Here is a 22,839-nt window from a genome sequence, read left to right as displayed (position 1 = left end):
GGGAGGGAGACAGGGGTGGAAAGCAGGTGGGCTACTGTCAAAGAACCCTGTATTGCTCTTAATTATCCCTCTCTTTGTACCCTGGCTGGACTGCATCTTTTAAAGTTAAGAAACAGATGTGAAGACACATGTGAAATTGTGGTCTTGCTTTCCTCACCTCCTACCCAGGAGTCTCTTTAGTCTGCCCAAGAACTACTATTTCCACAGGTTACAATAGGGGTTCTTTTAAAGAAATATTTACCCTGTCGACGTGAATGACACCAGCATCTCTTTTGATCATTGGAAAGAAGATGAACACTTTTCACAATTCACTTTTAACTAAGTTTTTTTATTCATGTCTACACCAATGCTTACAAATACTTATTTCTGTGAGATTTTAAGAAAAGACTTTCTTTTGTACATTAAAATAAAAAAAGAATCACCACAGAAGTCAGAGTTTCATTTGAAAACCTAAGGGCTGGAGTAGAATTAGCATGTTAATCAGAGTGTACTAAGCAATTTCTGTTCTCTGGAGAAGATTTAAATTTAATTTTTTTTGCAGGAAATCACAGAAGAGGAAATTATCCAGCCCTTTCCACTTATAGCCAGTTGAAAATCAGACCAAGTAAAAAGCATATGTTGTGAAATTATTGCTATTCATAGCCAGGAATATTTGAAATGCTAATGTTTAAAAAATATGCTCATGTTTTTAGTGGTATTATTCAAAGACATTGTCACACTTTCAAAATAATAGAAATGAAGGTGACAATCCAAAGGGCGTGCCTAAGTACTATTAAAAGATCAACAATATGCAAATAAAATGCAAGAATTAATTTTCTTATTGCATTTATAGTTGCTGCATGATGGTTTTGATGGAATGTATAGCAGCCCACATTTCTATAGTGGCATATACTTCTCTATGTACGTACAGGCATGTGTCAATGCACATTCCCACTCTGAGTTAACAGATTCAAAAATTATCATAAAACTTAAAAGACATCATGGAATAATTGACACATGTATATATAAATTCTTTATGAAGAAAAAGGATGTTTCTTCGTAATTATGTTTCCTTTCTAATGAAGTGTTTAAAGTCATCAAATTCTCATTTTTAAAGATTTAATTTTTTAAAACTGTGTGTGATGGTGTATGTGTAGGTGTGTGTGTGTGTGTGTGTGTGTGTGTGTGTGTGTGTGTGAGAGAGAGAGAGAGAGAGTTCATATGTACCATGTGCATGTAAATACCCAGACAGGCCACACCCCCTGAGACTGGAATTACAGGTGGTTTTAATGGCTTTAAGTATGGGTGCTGAGAATTGAACCAGCGTTTCTTCAAGCAAGCACCCTCTCTAGCCTCCTAGATTTCAAGTAGAAAAAAAAAAATAAATAAACTTTTACAAATATATACTCTAAAAACACAATCTCTCTCAAAGATTTGTTATAACTTTAGAAATCTGACTGCAGAACCTATAAATGCCTTAAAATTTGTTTTTTTTTTTAATCTTAGAAATAGTTTTCAACTTTAGGGATATTTTTTAAGTGACTCACAATTAATTGGACAATTATCCTGTATAAAAATTACACACATGACCATATACACCTCCTGTATATACCAAATAAACACATGCATAAAAATTACAGACAAATATAACCATCATAATGATTTGAGAGAAAGTTACCTGGTATCCATTTAGGTCGGTATAAAATCTATTTTGGCTGTTTATTTTAGATGAAATTCTCATAGCAATCTCACGGTTATGCACATTCCGAATGTCCACAATATTAGAAACTTCCATTGACTGTCCTTCTATTCCTAAATATACAAGGATATACACATCAACAAAGCAATCATTGTTTCCACACTTACTAAACATAGGGTAGAGAGCTCTTCTCAGACTTACATGTATTTCCCTGTGTTCTTATTCATAACCATTCCTCATGTATGAAATGGCGTTAAAAAGTTAACATTTTTTCCTTCCTTGATAGCAGACCGTAAACAGTATTTAAGCGTAGAAGCAACTCCATAACAGGATGAGATAAGTTATGAATATAACAAGCCACATATTTCTCAAAGAGGTCCAGGGTGAAGAAGACATGATGTGAGAGAGACTAGGCCCCTGCTGCCTAGCCCTCTGTCCCCAACAGGGACACCATGACCTTACCCTCCCTACAGACGCTAGGATGAGGAGCCACCAAGTTTGCACCCCTGGATCAACACAGTGTATTACTGCCCTGTGGTTGTCTCATAAGGACACAGGAGATCCCATGAGATAATGTATGGCTGGAGCCTCTATTAACATAGTGATATTTGTGGATTATGATTTGGAGAGAGCCTTGGAAAATAAGCCAATCTTAGCTGAGTTTCCTTGTCCCTTATGGTCCCCTGTTAGGACATGATCCAGTCTGCCCTTTACTACATAAAGCAAATGGCAGCTAGGAAATGTGTTGTACATGGGCTTTTAATTCCTTTGGAGAAACCTAAAGTGTTTATTAGTACCATCTGTCATCACTCTACCCTAACTGCATTGGTAGGTTCTTGGGAAAGCCTTGGTCGATTTCATGGATGAAGAGAGGGGCTGAGAGAGGAGATTTAACACGTTTAGTAAAGATGGAACATATGGGGACAGCTAGTGCGGTGTCCTCTAGGAACAGCAAGGGCGGCAGGACAGGGAAGCCCTGGCCTGGCCGCTTCCCAGAGCCGACACACGCACACACATGCACACACTCACACACACATACAGATACACATATGCACACGCATCTATACACATACACACGCACATACAGATACACATATAGACACACGTGCACACACATGTCTACACATACACACACGCAGACACACGTCTATACACATATGCACACACACACACACATACACATATATAGTGCACCCTCTGTGCTGACAACTAGCAAACTCTTTTAACAAGGTGAGCTAAGTACACTAAGAAAAGAAAGGAGGATGAGGAGGAATTGAGAATACCCCCAGCCCCACCCCAGGAGCCACACAGAACCCATTGTGTACAGGAAGGAGTCTCAGGCTCTGCAGGTGTCTGTGAATACACTGGAAAGTACGAGCCATGTTTTAGTTGGAGTTTCTACTGCTATGATAAAGCACCACGATTAAAAGCAAGTTGGGAAAGACAGGGTTTATGTCGGCTTACGTGGGCCTATCACAGGTCATCACCACAAGTACAAGAATTTGAAGCAGGAATCTGGAGGCAGGAGCCACGGAGGGGAGCTGCTTCCTGCCTCGCTCCTCGCGGCTTGCTCAGCCTGCTTTCTTATAGAACCCAGCCACAGCGGAGGGGAGCAGTGCCCAGGGATCTGGGTCCTCCTGCGTCAATCATCAAGCAAGAGTATGTAGCACAGGCTAGCTCACAGGCCAATCTGCGGGCGCACTTTCTCAGTTGAGGCTCCCTCTGCCCAAGCTTGTGTGACATGAAACCAGCCAGCACAGACTGTAAAGAGCGTCCGGCACTGAGGACAGAAGACACGCTGCCGTGTGCACCGACACTCTGCACAAGCTCACGGAGCTGCTTTCTGACACGGGCTGTTCTTCAACTCAAGCACCGCTCCCGGTGCCAACTCTCAGAATACAAATGTCAGGAGGGGGGGGGGCGTGGGCGCACCTTTTCTAATGGCCACAGTCAGAACTATGGACCAGCCAGCCTAAGAAAGAACGCCTCCACCACTACTCACAGGTTAAACTGGTGTGTGTCTATCTGTGAGTGTGTGCGGGCGTGTGTAGGTGTGCACTTGTGTGTCTGTGTGCACCAGTGTGCATGCATGTGTGTATTACACAGTGCAATAGACTCTTCTCTGAGCTAGGATATATATCACTCCAGGTGCAAACATTACCTTTCTTATGTTTACAGAAACCAGGGCGTTTTTAAAGTAAAATGAAAGGCATGTGGAATTCTAATAAACCTAAGACATCCAAATACAGAGCATGGAGCTTGGGGCGTAGCCCAGTGGTGGAGCACACATGAGCTTAGCATAAGTGTGACCCTGAGTTTAATCCCCAGGACCACAAACACCCTCGTCAGATCCCTCAACAAAGTTCTCTTGAAGCTTGAAGGAGCACAGATGGTGACAGGAAGTTAACTGTGGTCACGCGGATCGCCGGCAGGGTTTTTAGTGGTGTTTTACCCTCCTTCCCTCTAGATTAGATATCTTCTCAGGGGTCAACAGAATACATGAAATAAAATGAAGTCTTAACAAGAGAGAACATCATTAATTTCAATTCCTGTCTCTCCAGAAAACATTTACAAAGAACATGCTTTAAGGAAAAAATTAATAATTTCATGTTACCTCTGGCAATGATAAATTATTCCACCGAGAAAGCTGTCTTTCCCAAGCCCAGTACTATGCTCAGATCCTGTTTGTGGCAGCAAATACTTGGAGCCCCTCAAAAGGAGGGAGCCTTTATGACCATTCACAAGTCAGCAAGGCGTCCATTTAAATTCTGAACCAGGACAATGTTCTAAAACAAGATCAAACTTAAAATGTCTATTACAAAACAAAGACACGAAACAAATAGAAGCCTGTAACTGCAATAAAAGCAAGTCAGTACACCCAAGTCCTCATAGAGAGTGGAGAAACTGCATGTGTGAGTAGGGAAGGAAGGCTGGCCACCTCCCCTCTTCTCTGAGCTTCTCCGGAGTGAGGGGTGAATGGAGGGCACCCTAGGGGCAGGTCCAGGCCACTCGTCCGTGTTCTCTACATAAGTGACAGTGAGATAGTAAATTTTACCAAGTGGCTCTCTCTGACTAGGGCAGGCTGGGCTTTCTAAGCTCTCATACGTTTTCTGTAATCTTGGGAAAGAAAAACGGTTCCAACTGAACGAGGCTTAAGATTCCTTCAAAGAGGGGAAAAGCAAAAGCCACAACTGGGACTCAGCAAGGAGTTTGCCGTCATCAACACAAAGCGAGATTAGAGACGGTAAAAAAGTGATCCACAAAGCGATACAGAGGCCAACAACTCTCCCTGAGCTGCTGTCCAGATAAGGTGGCGTCCAGCCTCAGTGGTGTGTCCATCTCCCCAGGGCCCATGGCTTCCCATGGACATGCTACCTTACACGCCATGCTTATGATCCAGCTCTAAGCCCTGGGCACTCTGAGTGCCGAATCACAGAAAGAGCCAAGAAAGAAAAGCCATCCCTCATCAAGTGGGAGGGGATAAAAGCTGGCCTGAGCTGAAGTGGACATACCCGGGAAAACACAGCAACAGTGACTGTCATCGCGGGCGAGCACACGCACGTCAGAACGTGGGTTCCTCTCACCGTATAAAAATGTCTGCTGACAGAAGGGCGGGGGCTAAGAACATGAGAACGGCCAGCAGGTACCGACACTATTGATATATTCTTGCTGTGTGCTCCACAGGCCATTTATTTAACCCTGACCCTAAGCCTGGGAACAAGTCGCTTGCTAATGGTGCCAAGGCTGATGCTATCAGGGCTAACCCACTCTCAACCATCATGCCCCCGGCAGACTGGGAGGCTGAAGCTACTTTGGAAGAGAGGTCTGGGAGTTACTGCCCTGCTTGCAGTAACTCTAAGTAAGAGACGACCTTCAGCCACCAGGTTGGGAGAGCAGGGATGGAGTGAGGAAAAGGAGAGAGGGGGGAAGGAGGAGAAGGGGGTGGGAAAGGAAGGCATATGTTGGGCTGATAGGCTGCAAGAAAGCAATCTAGTGGAATCTAGTTAAGAGACCAGGCTTGCCAGCACCCAAGCCTCTACAAAAAAATCCCCAAGCCCTGTTTTTAAAAGGCCACTTTTGAGCTGGAGAGATGGCTTGGCCATTAAAGGTTAGGTTCATAACCAAAAATATAATAGGGCACTTTCATTAGAAGGCAAGAAAATTATATATATTTAAAACCCTGGCTATTCCAACTGTACAGAGGTTCATAGAGATGTACAGCCTTTGGGCCTGGTGATTTTCATTGCAAGCTTTTCATAATGCGGTTTATTTTAAAATGACCCCAGACACGACTGTGCTCCAACGCAGTCCCTGATGATTGACTACACTTGATCTGTCAAAGGTCAAAAGGCCTAGAAGTGACCCTCCCCATCCACGCCAGAGTGAGATGCATATGGCTGTTAGCATAGAAACCACACCTCTGCATGCCCTTTGCCTACCACGTCTAAGGGTAAAACATGGGAGGACATTCCAGATGTCTGTCAACAAGGAAAGGACTAGAAATCACCGTGCTATGGGAGACAATGCCTGCCACGGAAAAGAATGAGACAGTTGTGTATCCTGGCAGAAAGGCCCCTGGAGAGAATGTGCACTTGCATAGTGTTATGAACCTCAGGCTGAAAATGGACACGAATACAACACTGTGCATTTCCAGATGCATGGAGGTGTCCATGTGCATACGTGGACATACACACAGGACAGAGCCATCCCAGAGGCTTTATATTACGTGCATAATGTGCTAAACATGTGGCCAAAGAGCATGTATTACTATTTGTATTTATAAAAACACTTTAGAGCATTAGCTTAGTGACCTAGGATGTGTATTACTTAAGAGTAAATCTGATACCCTGGGCCAGGAAACATCCAGAGATGTAAATATTCTGTGCATGGCAGGAGAACTTCAGTTCCATCAGCAAAAATGATAATGGCCAATAGTGACACCACCCCCTCCCCACATCCCTCACTGCCACTCTCAATGCCCACAGTCACATCTTTGCCAGACCTACGTGGACCAGCCTAACTCAGTCCTCAACAGACAGACCAGTGTTGGCCATCCCCACATCAGCTCATCCTAACAGTTCTGAATTACAGAGTGCACTTATTTCCAAGGGATAGACTTTGCTAAATCAGAGAACACTTAGTCACATCCAGTCACACACAGCAATGAGAGGAAAGGACAGAGAATGACGAGCAAGAGAGCCCGGCTCACTTCCCAGCAGGAATCCCGTATCTTACTAAGTGGCCTTCACTCTGTGATCAGGTCAAGAAAGGATGAGGGAAACTGGCCTGTACCCATCTAGAAAAATAAAAAAAAAAATAAAAATAAAAATAAAAAAAAATAGCCATATGTCCTTTCCTATGTGGGTCCTACCTTCAAATCTGGTTTGTTTTATCATCTATTTTTGTATCTATCTATCTATCTATCTATCTATCTATCTATCTATCTATCTATCTATCTATCTATTCACTCATCCCAGGCTTCATGTATGTATGTGTGTGTAATCTGGAGTACAAGCCAGGAAAGTAGAATTGGGACATGGAGTGATAGTACATTAAAAGAGATGCTGCCATTGCTCTTGGTTGCCATCACAGAAACCTTTCCGCTGGAAGACACTGCATACTTTCATTGCAGCATAAAGAGAAATGACCAGGAGACCATCCCCGCTGCCTAGCTTTTATAGTTCTAGAAGGCATGACGTAGGGTTCTGGGGGACAAAAGACAGCAGTGACCTTAGCCAGTGCTGACTCCTGAATGTTACAATAGTGACCAGCAGGCAAGATGCACCCACAGGTGCGCTGGTGGCAGGACAGCTCATGACAGTGTTCTAGTTACTTCTCTTGCTGTGATACACACTGACCAAAAGCACCTGTTAGGGCCGATAAAGAAGGGTCCAGTTCATCTTGCCTCAAGATCAGAGAGTTCAAAACTACCCTTACACCTAGAAGTCTATACCTTGGCTGCTATAGGATGTTTCGGCCTTGATAGCGGATGTCTTTTTCTAAACAACAGCAGGCTTGAGCCCCGATGCGCTTACTCTTGACCCTGATGGCAGCATGGCAGGTATGGCTACCAGGAGGATTAAGGGAAGGGAGTCTGTTTGCACCTTACAAGTGACCCCACTTTGGGTTGGGTACTTAAGAATGCTGAAGAATGAACTCGGGGCATTCAGTATGGACTGGATTTAGCCCTCCCAACACTATCCCGTGTCTCTGACTTTTCTCTCAGTCTTTAGCTAGCCTTTCTCAGGTACAAACCGTGGGCTAGTTGGCTGGCTCCAACTGCAGCCCTGCAAAGACAGCTTCCCACAAGCGACTTTGAGGAAATGGTTTATTTTATACATTATACCTGCAAGTCACAATCCATCACCGAGGGGACCCAAGGCGGGAACCCAACGCAGGAATCCAAAGCAGGGACCGTGGAGGAACACTGCTTTGCTGGCTTGCTCTGTGGGCTTTTTCCCTGGCTCATGCTCAGCTAGTTTTATACGTATATGATATATGTGTGTGGACACACACACACACACACACCCCTCCGTCCCCAAGCTCAGGAAACACTGTGGCACTCAGCTGTAGCTGTCTTCATTGCCTTCCGCCCACGTCTGAGCTGAGAGGAACTACGCAGTGACTGCATAAGAGAATCAGGGCGCCAGGGGCTGTGCTTTTGACTTTGAACACTTCCCTCTGAAATTTCCAGAATGTTTTGAACCTGAATCACCAAAACTGTAGAAAGTGACTGTGACAGATATGTGTGTGCTCTCATATGCATTGTTTCGATAGTCACAATGGCCACCAGATAGAACCAGGCTAGGTGTTCACCAGCGGATGAATGGATAAAGAAGCTGTGATACATTGACACAATGGCATTTTATTCAGTTATTTTAAAAAAGGAGTTAAAAGGAAAAGCACGGCATTTATAGGAAAATCTCACATTTTCTCTCTTATGTGGGTACTAGATGTGAGTGAGTGAGGTCAAGATTCTAGAAGGGACTACAAAAAATAAAAGGACATTAATGGGGAGGAAAACAAAGGGGAGAAGGTACTGGAATGCACTCCTGGGGAACAGAAGGGACCGTCAGAGAGAAGGGGAGGGGCCATCAAGTGGACAGGAGCAGCGGGCAAGTGTTGGCGTCCAGGTGGTCTGCAGCTCCTTCTGGGACACAAACCCTGACCCAGATGTGTCCCAGCAGCTGCAGACATGAGACACAGCCTAGGAGGAATGTCCTCCAGGGCAAACCGAGGTCATGGGGCAGGACTGTGGAAGGGAGTGCTCAGGGAGGGATAAAGAGACACGGTTTTCAGGGAATGCTGTAAGGAGGGGGGTGAGGGGAAGATGCTGCTCATCCCTGCTCTGTTCTGTGCAGCGCTACCTCTACTGACCGCCACGGAACAGCAGTGGCGCAAACAGACTGTTCGTTCCTGAAGTGCGGCCAGAGGCTTGTTCTCTCTCTGCCCACCGTCCCCTTGTTCCCAGGCCCCGTGATGCCCACAGCTGAGCAGAGGTGGGGTGGGGACCAATGGATGGGAACAAAACACCTAAGAGAGTGCCATAATGAAACCTAATCACTGCATGTGTTAGCTGACACCTACAGTGTGTAGACTATCAACAAAATGTGTTTTTCCTACTGTGTACACACATTTGTAACATTGCTGTTTCTCTGAACTTTACTGGGAGTTGACAGGGTCACAAACACACGTTATTTAATTCAATGTGTACACCTGGGTGAGCGTTCTTACAATGATGAATTAACTTCACAAGTGAAAACACTTCTTGCAAAAAAGCAAATGCTTCTGTGACTATGTATTTTTTAAAGCTGAACCTGTATCTGAGAGCAACAAACCAAAATGGCAATAATTCCCGCTTGGGCAAGATTTTCTCCACAATGATTCTATTTCTTACAGTGTATAGTTTTTTTAATCTGAAGGCTCTGCTAACCTCTGGGTCTATAAATGTTTATACTGATTTCTTCTCTACAAATTAAAACAAACAAGCAAACAAAAAACACCTGCTTTCATGAGTACAGCCTTTAGGAAATTTCACTCCAATTCTCAAATTCACAAAAAATGATGATACATCATTTATTCTATTGGTAAAATGATAGATTGATAACTATTATTATGGATTGACTACTTATAAAGATGGTACTAGTCACCACAAGTTGTGTATACTTTTTAATAATCCTCATAACAACAAGAAACAAACGCAAAGCAGGAAAACTAGAGCTTTAAAAATGGATTTGCAAATTTTGGTTAGGATGAGATCAATTAACAATGACTCACTTGAAGAAGGTTTAAAAGATGCCCAACAAAGCTAGAAAAGGCTGCTTTTCAACAAAGAAAACAGTGGCTTCATGAATGAACAGGTTTAGGAAGGAGCATAAGGCATCGAACATTTCTTATCTTTAAATAAACCAACAAACAAGACCGGCAAGGAGGCACAGCAGCACTGGGAGGAAGAGGCAGGGCCACGCCCCGGGCTCCTTGGTACTTGTCCCATGCCCTGGCTTGTCCTGGCTAAGGACAAAAGAGCAGAGGCCTGAATGCACTAGGCACTCAAGAACACGCTCAGTCCATTTCCTGTAGCTCTCTGACAGGCTCCTGGCTTGGGTACCTTTCAAAGAAGGAGGCAGTTCACAAATCACTCCACATCGATCTGTCCAAAACAGTCCTGTAAGCTTCCTTTTTACCATTCTTTTGTATTCTTTCTCCTAACATACGCAGAGGGAGCGAGGGAGGGAAGGGGAGAGTAGTGTGGAACAGAGGCATACTGCTCACCCATTCCTACTCACATGGGTGCTGAGTAAACATAATTTGAAATACTGGTGTCTGATTCGACTTTAATGATTACCAAATAGTTTTGTTAAACACAGCTTCCAACTGTTTGCCTTTAGCAAAATTGAAGGGATAACCAATCAGATTCACAGGCAGTAGAACATGAAAATAATAAACCAAAAATCATGTTTGACAGGTAATCTTCGGCTGGCAGTGCCTGACTCAGAGGAGTTCAGAGTATTAAATGATATGCCTGTAACCCCGTTTCAATTACCAGCTTCTAATTTGTATAAGCAGCATTCTTTTGCATTTGGTGCTTATGAAACCAAAAGGTACACTTACTTCACTGAGAGAAACATGGCTACTAAAATTTATAAAATAAATTCTCAAAATGGGAAAGTATTACTTACATCATTTCAATAACTGAACCCAGAAAAACATAACACTTAGAACTTCAGCTGGAGCTTTTTAACTTTAACACATGCACACATATATGATCAACAGACATGACTACAGTTCCAGAGAAGTCATGAAAAGTTAACCAACAAACAGGATTCCCAAACACAAAAATATGATGTTGCGATACATCTGGTGGGGATACAGCATGCAAATATGACAGCCAGGAGGAAATGAAGACACAGGACCGTGGCTACCACCACAGAGCAGTTAGCACAGCCTTTTAAATACGCATGAGTGGGCAAGGAATTGCTACCCCTGGGTATGTTATTTTAAATGTCTCTATTTACAAGACCAGAATAATGTCCTCTGCAATTATTTAAAAAAAAAATCATGCCAATTTTAAAAAAATACAGATGGGACAGAGTCCTCCAAATTCTTATTGGAGCCTGAGTGTTCGCCCCCCCCCCCCGCTTTTCCTTTCTGTTCATTCAGGTGATGTTTTGCAAGACCTAACACCTCAAAACTCACCCTCACACCAAATCTCCCACCTCACGACACCCACAATCATTCCTTCTCTCATAAAGTGTATAATTTGTCTGGCCGCTGTCTCTTATGTGGACACACACTTGACAATTCACCAGGCCTCCTGTACTGTAACTTAGTTACTCCCGCAGAGCCTGTGAGGTGGAGTCTCTGTTGCCATTGCAAAGTTCCAGCTAGAGACTGCTCAGAGTCAAACAGGCATGAGTCTCCTGTGCTTTGCATCCTGGGACGCCGTATTAGAGTCCAGCACAGCACGAACTCGCTAGGGTAGGGATGCCATTTTCCTGCTCAGGAGCTGTGCTTCTGTTATAGCAGCTGCCTTTAAACATCCCCAGGGTAACCCAAGTCTCAGTTGGTGCAACCAGAATATGATTGTGGGCCCTTACATAACTTCTCTTGCATGCCTGTAGGGAATAATCAGGTTGCACACATAGTGACTTATTTCAATTTTTGAAAGTTCCAATTAACAGGAAAAAAAGTCCTTAGCAGGCAATTGCACATTATGATATTCCAAGAATGTTTTAATTACCTAGGTCTGCCTAGCCATAACTTAATGGTTCTTACCCTTATACTAAATATGGAATATAGCTCCGGGGAATAAAAAATAGGAGACTAATTGCAAGCCATTTTAACATTCTCATGATTCTTTTTACAGAGATAAACAACTTCCGTGAAAGCCTGGGACCATGGTTACCTGGGTGTGGACCGAGGGCTGGAACCCTGACTCAGGCAGCTTTGGAACTAAGCAGCCAAGCTCGGGAGACTTCTTGTGCTCTAAGCTTTATGAAGACTCTGATGTTATGATTCATAATTGTCCCAATGCTCTTTCTATAGATTAAGAAACAGAGTCCCTAAGAACTTAGAGGACAAACCCAAAAGGTTATGTCGCTTTCAGAGGTGACAGAGAGGATTTTCTCTGCAGACTGGGGTCCCTGCCTCTTGATGTAAACACCTTACACCTTTAACCAGGTGAAGGTTATCTCAAGACTCTAAAAGTCAAGCGTCATGTAATAAAGCCACTGAGATTTTATGTAACACATTGAGAATTGCTCCGAGAGAACCAAGCGCTCTGGCTTCTGGCTACATCTGTCCAGGATATTATTCCCTCTCTGAACCTTGGGGGGGTCTTTCTTCTTGTACTTCTGACAGTGGCTCCTTACATTTTTGCCTCAGGCTATTTGCTTTCTTTTAGCAAGATCCATTACACATATAAAGTACTGTTATAATATGTTGGTGAAAATGGATAAAAATACTGCATCTGAGGTATTTTTCCTAAGGCCGGAAACAGGGCTCGTGCACATTCACAACCACCTGCCCGGAAAAACACCGCCTTGGGGCAGTGGGGAGGTAGTTGGAAGATATTTAACAGATTTGGGACCTAAGCCAGTGAAAATATACATGACATGTGGGTAACCCATAGCAACCTAATTCTTCAAAGTAGCAGTTGATGTCAGAAAACTGGGGCATTAAAAAACGTCTAGTAATTACGAGTGTGAAGGAAAAATGAAGCTGTAGTTATCCATGCCAGTTCTTATCATTATGCTAGTCCTTTCGTAAATATTCAAAATCAAATATGACATACACTCATATCATATGCAATCTTCCACTGAAGGACCACACGAGGAAGCTTCAAATATCAACTTAATGAAAAGGAAAATTAGTTCCAACCCCCACCAAGTTTTATTGCCAGAAAAATGTCATCTTCCTACAAATTGGATAATCATTTAGAAGATGGTTCCAAATTGTTCCAAAAGGGTATCACATTAAATTATTTGGCCTATAAAATGGATTTCTCAGCTAAACTGACAAAAAACAAACAAGCAAACAAACAAACAAACAAAACCAAAGGATTTCCTCAGACATGGCTGAAGTTACTCTGATCCCATTTTTTTTTTTTAAGTACGTGAACGTAAGATTGCCTTTGATATTTCCTTCCAGAACTTTCTGAATGTGACATATGAGCGATAGTAAAAAGGCAAACATGACATTCATTTTCTTCAAATTTAGTGATTTAGGTTTTTGTTTGTGTGTGTGTGCATGCCCATGCATGCGTGTGTCTGACAATGTGAGGTCACCTGTGACTACAGTCAAGGATGGTTCTGAACCACCAGGGTTGGCCACTGAACGATGGTCCTCTGCAAGAACAGCCAGAGCTCTTCATTGCTGAACCATTTCTCCAGCCCTCAAACATGCTACCTGTGAAGAGCTAAGTTATATGAAGAGAGCTCCTTTCAACTGAGCTAATTATTTTCCAAATCTGTGGAGAATGCAAATAGAGAAACCACAGTTCCATACCCAAAGCAGGTGGCTACACCACGGCCTCTCAACACAGCTGGTTTCACAATCAATAATGACCAGTTGCTCAGTGAAATTTGGGAAGTGTTGTTTGATTTATGTTTTTGACAAAAGTTACTTTAGGGGAAAAAGGACCAAAACTTAAGTAGAGGACTGGGCAGGTGTTTGATCAGGTCTGCAGATTTTAGAAAGACTATTTCATTAAATTGAAGACTTAACATAGACTATCAATTAAGAGATGAGCTGTAATATTAACTCACTTTCTATTTATCAATGTTGGTAAAAAAAATTAACAATGTTGTAAAATTAGGAGTTAATACAATGGCATGTATGTGAGCACACGATAATAATGCTCCCATTACGTCCCATCTCATAATGTTGGTACTTGAATGATAACGCTGTAAGGAAAACCATTACTTTATATGCTTACTTGAAATCTTAGTAAAAAGGGCTGGAGAGATGGTTCAGCAGTTAAGAGAATGTATTGCTCTTGCAGAGGATGCAAATATTGTTCCCATCCTGTAACACCAGGTCCAGAGGACCCAACACCCTCTTCTGCATGTGTGTGCACATGCAAGAGTACAGGCATACAAATCTTTAAAAAGTAAATGATACAAAAATAAAATGTTGATAAGAAAATAAAATTAAGAAGAAATTTGATACCAGTAACAAACAGGCTTGATTCAAATATTACTCATCCTGTAAACACTGGGCCCCTGGAGAGGGCAGAATTAACATACACATAGAAACAGCCAAGGACATAGTTTTGTTATTTTAGGAAATCTTAGCTAAGGATTAATCTACAAACACAGACATCACCTGTAGGCTTCTTTCTGTATAAGAAACTGGCCTTGACTCCTCATTTTGACTGGTCATCTAAACTGTTCCTTCAGAAGCAAAACAGAGGAGACTCCAACACCTGGGAACTTCACTACAGCTTAACGGCCCACACATCATCCACTTGGAGACCCCTCTCCACCGCAAGCCTTGGGAGGGAGCGCCTTCACAGGCTCCATGAGATCTCAGGAAGTGAGTGGGTCACAGAGACCAGGGGAAGTCTCTCCTGGGTGTGGCTAATCTCTCCTAAGAGGCACACTTACGGAAGGGACATGGACTCCAGATGTGGGAGGGGATACGGTTTGGAGGAAAACCTTTAGATGATACAGGCGTCTCATCTCCCGCCCAGCTGCTTCCATGTGATAATAAATAAAGATGAATGCTCAGGGCTAGAGGGGACGGGACACAAGATTTATGTGTCACTTCACATTTGTATATACCTACTTCAGGTTTAATCCAGGCAACTACAACAAAACTCATCCAGAAAGCACTCAGTTAATGTCACGTTGTACCTCCTCACCTGTCATTTCCAACACATCTCTGAACCTCCTGCTTTTAAGCTACAAGGATCTTACATTGCACATAAATGTGTCATTCCTGGATTATGATACCCATTGAGAAATCTAGCGGCAATAGACGGTCTGTATTTTTAAAAACCATGCAATACTGTTTGTGCCCTATTCAGATAGCTTTCCGTTTCTTAACTGACTAAAGTTTATTTTTAAAGTACCTCCATTCTCTTGAGGCCAGACTTCCGGAGACTTCAAGAATTGCCAAGAAGGTTTACTCTAAGATTTGGAAATATGTATCCAGCAGCTACAGTGAACAGATTATGAATGCCAAGGAAAGGTGAGCCTGGGTAAAAACCCAGACTCCAAGGGCTGCTGACATGTGAGGCTGTTTAGCCTGGTGATGAGGGGCACCTGCCTGTCAGCAGAGCCTCCAAAACCTATGTACCTGAACCGGAACGAGGGAGTGAGGAAGAGCAGTAGTCCAGGAAGGAAACACGAGGAAATAAAAGGACAAAATAAAGCAGGAAAGAGAGAAGACAAGCCACAAGCAGACATGGGTCCCTCTGTCCCCACAGAGAGAGCCAACAGCTGTTGGGGGAAACACTCAGCAAGGGCTGCCACTCTGGAAGCCAGAAGCCCGGGGCACCTTCTGGGCCTGGCTACGGCTGTGGTCAGGCTGGGCAGGGCTGTGTCGGGAGTGGGAAGAGAGGAAAGACAGAGGAAAGGTGACAGCCACTTAGCTCTGATGAGCACAGTTTCTTGGCAGAAGGAAGCAAGCAGGTCAGAGTCGATTAACTTCCAAACCGGCTGCTGGTCTCTGGCAGCAGGCGAAGCTGCAGTCACCAGCAGCTGAAGAGAGGGACCTACATCACAGGCCATCCTGACACAGGACTTCAGGGGTCCTGGAGGACCCAAGCTCAGGAGATGCCGTGACAAAGACGGGCAGGACTAAAGGAAAGCAAAAGCAACTAAGGGAATATCTTTGAATGAGGTTAGGACTTCAGAGGTGTTGTCTCGGTAATTATTGCGAACCATCTTCTAGGGAAAACAAAGGTAATCGGATATAGGCTGCACCCAAGGGAAAGTCTTCCTGTGGGAAGACAAGAGGGGACAAGGAGAAACAGGAGGGATGAACGGGGGAAAGGGCAGCATATGAAGTATGGAAATTCATAATTAAACGCTTTATGCTACATAATTAGTATATGCTAGTGAAACATATTTTCTTAGACCGAACCCAGGATCTTACATGTGCTATGGGACCTAGCGAGCCACTCTGATTCCGGGCCACATTCCTAGCCTTCTTTTCTTACTTTCAGACAAGGTCTCACTAATTTGCCCCTGCCTTTGTTCAAACTTGCAATCCCCCTGACTCAGCCTCTCAAGTAACTTCAGTTATAGGCCATAAGTAAAACTAGAACCAGATGTAAATTTCTCTGTATGATGTTATTTTCTACTTACAATGTAAAACAGCTGCCAATGGTTGAAAATGTGATGCTAGAGAGTTCAGGGGTGAATTACTGAAAATGGACAAAAAGAACACTCTGCCCCCACAGTTCTGACTTACCGGAGTCTTTGGGAAATTTGAAAAAGGACTATTTTATAACTGCAGGCTTTGCTGAGGGTAGAGAACCCATTCTACGCAACACAGGACTCACACTGAGGCACGCAGTTCATGTCTACTGTTAGTTTTCAAAGTTCTAGAGGCTGTGCTGGTTCACCCCAGGAACCACGGATTAGTTAGAAAACACACTGTATTGTTCTCAAGAGGTTCTTTGAGAAAAAAAAAAAAAAAAAATGACAATGTCTAATATCATAGGAAAAGGCAAAAGGGGGAAATATGAAGTACATAATTAAACAAAAGCAAAATTAAGTTTAGATTATGAAGTCAAGAAATTGAACATTGGGTATTAAAGAAATTCTGTGACTGTGGCATCTTTCCCCTATAGCCTAAAAATAATCCACGCTTGTTCAAGCAGTTTACCATCAGTTGGTAATGTTCCTTACTTCTATGTGAATGAAAAGTCAAGGGAGGGATGCTTTCCCTTCCCTCATTTTTATCCGCTTAGGTAATAGTAAGTCTTCAAGAGTCGCAGCTATAAGGACTTTTTCTAAGATAACTGCTGATCTGGGACGTACCCTGGAAGGAGGAATTAGATTTGTGGTTGGAAAAGCACTCCATTCTAAAAGCACTGAATTCGGAATAAACCAATATGACTTTCCAAGTTTAGGGCTCTGGGAGAATGAAACAAACCACATTCCAAGACAGGACAAGTCAATGCCTTAGGATTTAATAGCTCATACAACGATTAATGCTCATTCCATATCTTTCTCATTAGCAAAGACACTGCATGAAATTAGCTCAAAAAATGTGCCAGACAGAAATGTGAACCAAAAGAACTAACCACTTTCTACATTAAAGAAGCAGGTGTGTGTGTGTGTGTGTGCGCACGCGCGCGTGCGTGCAGGAGCATATCACAGTCAGTGGTCTAGTTAGTAACCATACTATTATCCTATTTTATTAAACCACACCTAAATACGGAATTGCTTTCAGGACTTAAAAATAGAAGTTATGGGCTCTGATAATCTCAAAGCTAAGACAGCTGCTAATGGAAAGGGTATGTACAGAAGGATGAACACTTCATCCTCTCCATTATCTGCAGGTAACTATGACACTGGAAGTCAGACTGTAGCTAGAAAATCAGTCTGAAAAGATTAGATTATTTCTAAAACAACGTCTAAGCCAGCGAAAAGGTGGGAGAAGGAAAGACTCCACCACCACGTACCACGTATGCGTGGTGTCGGGCAGCTGGGCAGTTTCTTACCCTGAATGTTGTACAGTCGCACTTTATGAGTCACATGTTCAAAGAAGCAGGTCACGTCTGAATAGACCCTCCCGCGGGTCACTCTGACAAAGGGCGGTCGTAGGGAAACATACGGCTGCAGAGGAAGGGACATTTTTAGGAAAAACACTTGGGTTTCTGAACATTCCCAAAGTATTTAGAACAGTGTGTGGAATGGCAAATCTATACAATTCAATATTCATAATGACATGAAAATCTCATAACTTACCAGAATACACAGGATATAAACAATGGACTTAAGGTAAGACTTTTTTTCTTACAAAAAAATTATAAGGCCTGGATTTGCAAATGCTTACCATTTGATTGGCCTTAGATAATTTCCAAACATTTACATCTATAAAAAATTCTAATTAAAATTCTTCTATTGTCAATATAGTTGTTTATTGGAAGTGAACTCACTCTAAGTACAGACATTTCCCAGGCCAGCGTTTATGACCAGGTCCCCTGGTCATTGTCCCAACAAGATGGAACAATGCAAATAGGATGCAAGGCTCACAAACAGTTTAATCACGGTGAGGCTTACTGAGCAGCAAAGAGCTGGCTAAAGAGAAAGCAAATACAAGACCTTGGAAACCATTGGTTTAGTTTTCATTATTTAGAATCAAGAGAATTAGGGACTAAAGCACACAATGTATGTGACTTGAGAGCAAATCTAAAGCGTCTACTTAAGTATTGTTTACTTAGCTCAATGGGAGCATGAGGCCAGGCTTTTGATGGAGCATGCTTGAGCAATGAGAGACTCCCAGAGTTGTGTGACTTTATGCAAGCCTACTTCTTTGTCCATAGGAAAACATAGTAAAGCCAATAAAACATGTGCCTTTTACAGGGTTCTTTCACGTAATTACCATACAACTAGGAAATGGGGAGGAATGGGAACTGGGGTGGAGGTTTCTGGACATCGACTGTCTTCTGATAGAGTCAGCTACCTCTTCCCTGATATTCTAACACTTTTACTTTAGCCTTTATAATATTTTCATCTAATAGCACAGGTTTTCAAAGGTAAAATAATTTAATTACGATTGTCCATACGTAATATTCCATAGGCATCATGGGAGGCTGAGGCACATGGATCGTGAGTTCTAAGCCAGCCTGGGTTGCATACATACTGAGGCCCAGTCTTAATCTAAATAATAATAATAATAATAATAATAATAAAATCAAAACAAACAAAGACTCCGAACCAATAACTATTCAGTGAAGAAGCTATGAAGTTCTGGAGTAGATCCTAGAACCTGTAACTTACCTACAATTTTTTACTGGCTTGACCACTGAACAAACACACTACTTCAGTGTGGCCCATCTAATCCCTAAAAGTCCATTTTAGTGGGAAGCTTCTCCAAATCTTAGAAGGAAAACTAAATTTCTCAGCAGATTAGCCATCAGGCAAGAGAACATTAAGACAAGCCACTCATCTTAGAGGGGGTTGTGAGCATGCTCAAAAGGAAAGACCAAAACCAGGTCTGAATGCTGGCAGTGATTTTCACAGGACTGCATGGTAATAAATGCCACTGCTTTCCTCACGTTAGCTACATTTTCAAATGTGCCAGGCTCTGTGTGTTGCTTTTATAGTCAAGAGTAGGGGGAAATACTGTTTATTAAATCCCAAAAGGACAGAGGGAAGTGATCTAGTGAACAATACTGTCCCCGCGGGGCAGAGTGTAGCACAGCTATGCAGAACCTCAAATCACCTTCCTGCCAGCCAGGTCTAGATTAGCTTTCTTCATGCTGACCGGGTCTAGAGTAGCTTCCTTCCTAGAGAGTATGAGCTAGATCTAGAGTAGCTTCCTTCATAGAGAGTTCTAGCCAGGTCTAGAGTAGCTTCCTTCATAGAGAGTTCTAGCCAGGCCTAGAGTAGCTTCTTTCATGGAGAACACTCAGGTCTTTGTGGCTTCCTAACTGAATTCCAGCTCTGACACATCTAACATTCAAGTTTCAACTGCCATCAACCTTTAATCAGGATAAATATCCACAGCTAAGAGTTGATCAGTCCCCAGTGATAAACTAGTGAGACATATGAGACATGCTAACCTTTGTCCTTAGCTCTGTCTGTCTATCTATCTATCTACCTATCTACCTACCTACCTACCTACCTACCTACCTACCTACCTACCTACCTATCTATCTATCTGTTTATTTGAGGCAGGGTTTCTCTGTGTGTCCCTAGCTGCCCTGGTACTCGACTATAGACCAGGCTGGCCTTGAACTCACAGAGACCTGCAGGCCTCTGCCTCCCGAGTGCTGGGATCAAGGGCGTGCGCCACCATCCAGCAACAAGCACTGGTGCTGTATAAACATGGGTGCCTCCTGTCCCTGCAGCAACACTCACCTGGCCCTGCCCATCAGGCAGGAAGAGATAGGCGCCACTTTTGTCCCTTTTATTTGTGGTCCCGTACCATAGAAACTGCACCTTTATTTCCTGTTGCTTGCCATCTTCTTTCATTCTTACTTTCTAAGGATCATAAAACAACAAGAACAAAAAACAAAAAACAAACAAACAAAAAAACAGAAATTAGTTATCAAAATGCCAGCAGACTGAGCTAAGAATGAAAACCAAAATACGAAAGGCAGTAAGACAAAACTGAATGCGTATTCTCAAAACAGAAGACACCAAAATCCACCGGGTCACATGCGCAAGCAGGGCTAGGGAGGAGGCTCAGTGGTTAAGAGCAATGGCTGCTCTCGCAAAGGACCTGGGTTTGGCTTCCAGGACCCATATGGCAGCTCACTACCACCTGTAACTCCAATTCTTAGGAATCAGATGCCCACCTGATCACCTCAGGCACTAGGATCCTGGGTACACACACTCGTGAAAGGAAAACACAAATAAACATACAATTTTTAAAAATTCTGGTGTATTTTGGAAGGCTAAAGCACAAGGATTATGAAAGCTTAAGGGTAGCCTGGGCTTAATAATGCGTTCCAGGCAAGCCTGGGCTACTCAGACTCACCCTATCTCCAAAAAAGAAAAAGAGGGAGTGGGTGGGCCTAAAAATTCCTAAGGTATGCATCTAACATTTGAAATATTCGGTTGGACATCAAAATTTTATAGTTAGCCTCAGATTTTAAACCCTTAAAATAGAAACTAAGAGTAACAATGTACTTCAGCAAGGAGCTTGGACTTACACCTCTCAAACTTCTATAGAACACTTGCTTAACTGTCAACATGCATGAGCCAATTTTAAAACACAGTAAAAGTGAACAAAAAATGAGGATTAGTTCAAAGGAAACTCACTTTGTATTTTATTCAATAGATATCATATTCTGTTAAACTGCTTTCCAAAGTTTCCATAAACACTTTGAACTACCACACCCACCTAATGGATGAACAGCACCCCTGTGCATCACACCGTGAGAGGTCCCACTGCACCTCTGCACATGTGAACAGCACCCCTGCACGCCACACTGTGAGCCACACCCCTGCACACATGAGCAGCATACCCACAGACAGTAGGCAGCAGCTAATCAATCCCGTCTCAAAGTGTCTGCTGTTGCAGTCCTGGGTTAGGAGCTCTACCCCATCTGCATAGTAATGCTCATATGTAGTAAACACAATAAGCTCTCTACGGTTGTCATGATTATTGAGAACATACCTCCATAAGCCCAGATCGGTCAAACCAGAGTTCAAGGAAGGCATTCTCTATGGTTATGGCATCCCCCGGATCTACAATGTTCTTCATGTGAAATACTCCATTTTCTGCTACTCCATCATTGTACAGGAAGTAATCAGCCTTGTGTGAACTTGAACTCTGAGAGTCTAAGATCTTATACACTTTCATTCCCAGTGGTGGTGTATGAGCTAGAAAAGAAACCTTTAGAGACAGGAAACGGGGTTACTGTAGAGAAAAATCACCTATCAAACCATCTATCGATGGGGAAACATTTACATTTGTGGTGAAAACATGGCGCGTCACTGCATATGAATGCTTAGTAGATTGGTCAGGTCACTCAGGTCATCCAGGAATCTAGTCACCTCGGGTTGGAAAGCTGACTAAAGGCATACACGTTTTCACCCCTCCTGTGAAATCATACCACCATCTTTCGATGTCCCAGTGTTCCCAACAGATACCTGGCGGCAGAAACTCTCCGGGAAGCTAAGGACTTAATGTAAACAATATCTCCTTCCTAATTATCAGAACTCCTTTTGCAATGTTATATTCAGTGTGTTTAAAGGAAAAGTGTGGTTATAGAAATGTGCCATTATCAGTTCAGTCGGCACTAGCTATCACAAGCTGCCCTGGAGCTAGCAGGCACTGAGCAAGGCCTGGAGGAGGCGCTGTGTGAGCTGGTCTGTCTCTGGAGAGCTGTCTCAACACTTCTGAGGTAGGCTGTCAGGTCTGGCCTGAGTGTGAACTCCACTTCCCATTTTCTTTACAGGACAGTGACTATATGAGCTGCACCAGTGATGGTATTCGAAAAGCAGACGTGACTGCCCCTTAGTTTATCACCATGTCTCTATACGTAATTAAATCACCTCCAGACTCCAAATACTGATGTTTCCAGTGATAAAACTGCCTGTCTAAGAGACACAGACATACAGACACACAAACACACACAGAGGCACCCACATACATACAGAGACAATACAGAGACACCACACACACACACACACACACACACGTACACACACACATACATACACACACACATACACACACATACACACACATACACACACAGACACACACACAGACACACACACAGACACACATATACACACAAACACACACAGTCTCTATTGGTTCAATTCCATAATTACATCTCCAAAAAAGGTATTTTAATAATCTGAGTTAAAAGTTTCTTTCCCAGGACATATTAAGTCACCATTGCAATGAAAAATAACAACTAACAGCATTACCATTAAAAATGGTGCCATTTATCTCCGTTCTATATGTATCATTATCACTGAGTTACATATAAAAATTTAAAAATTTATTAGCTTATAATT

General features: G+C 42.9%; 1 protein-coding gene across 1 annotated transcript in view; it reads right to left on the bottom strand.

Annotated features, from left to right (window-relative positions):
* The window catches only part of Man2a1 (mannosidase alpha class 2A member 1), a 146,372-nt gene that overhangs the window by 22,352 nt on the left and 101,181 nt on the right, over positions 1-22,839 (bottom strand). The window contains exons 14-17 of the mRNA XM_051190883.1: positions 21,485-21,703; positions 20,221-20,343; positions 17,856-17,970; positions 1,658-1,791 (exon numbers count right to left, since the gene is read on the bottom strand). Of these exons, the coding sequence (XP_051046840.1) occupies positions 1,658-1,791; positions 17,856-17,970; positions 20,221-20,343; positions 21,485-21,703 (591 nt within the window). The remainder of the gene's footprint in view (positions 1-1,657; positions 1,792-17,855; positions 17,971-20,220; positions 20,344-21,484; positions 21,704-22,839) is intronic.

The sequence above is a fragment of the Phodopus roborovskii genome, unplaced genomic scaffold (assembly GCF_943737965.1).
Source record: "Phodopus roborovskii unplaced genomic scaffold, PHOROB, whole genome shotgun sequence".
Taxonomy (NCBI): Eukaryota; Metazoa; Chordata; class Mammalia; order Rodentia; family Cricetidae; genus Phodopus; species Phodopus roborovskii.
This window is presented reverse-complemented; position numbering and strand designations above follow the sequence as displayed.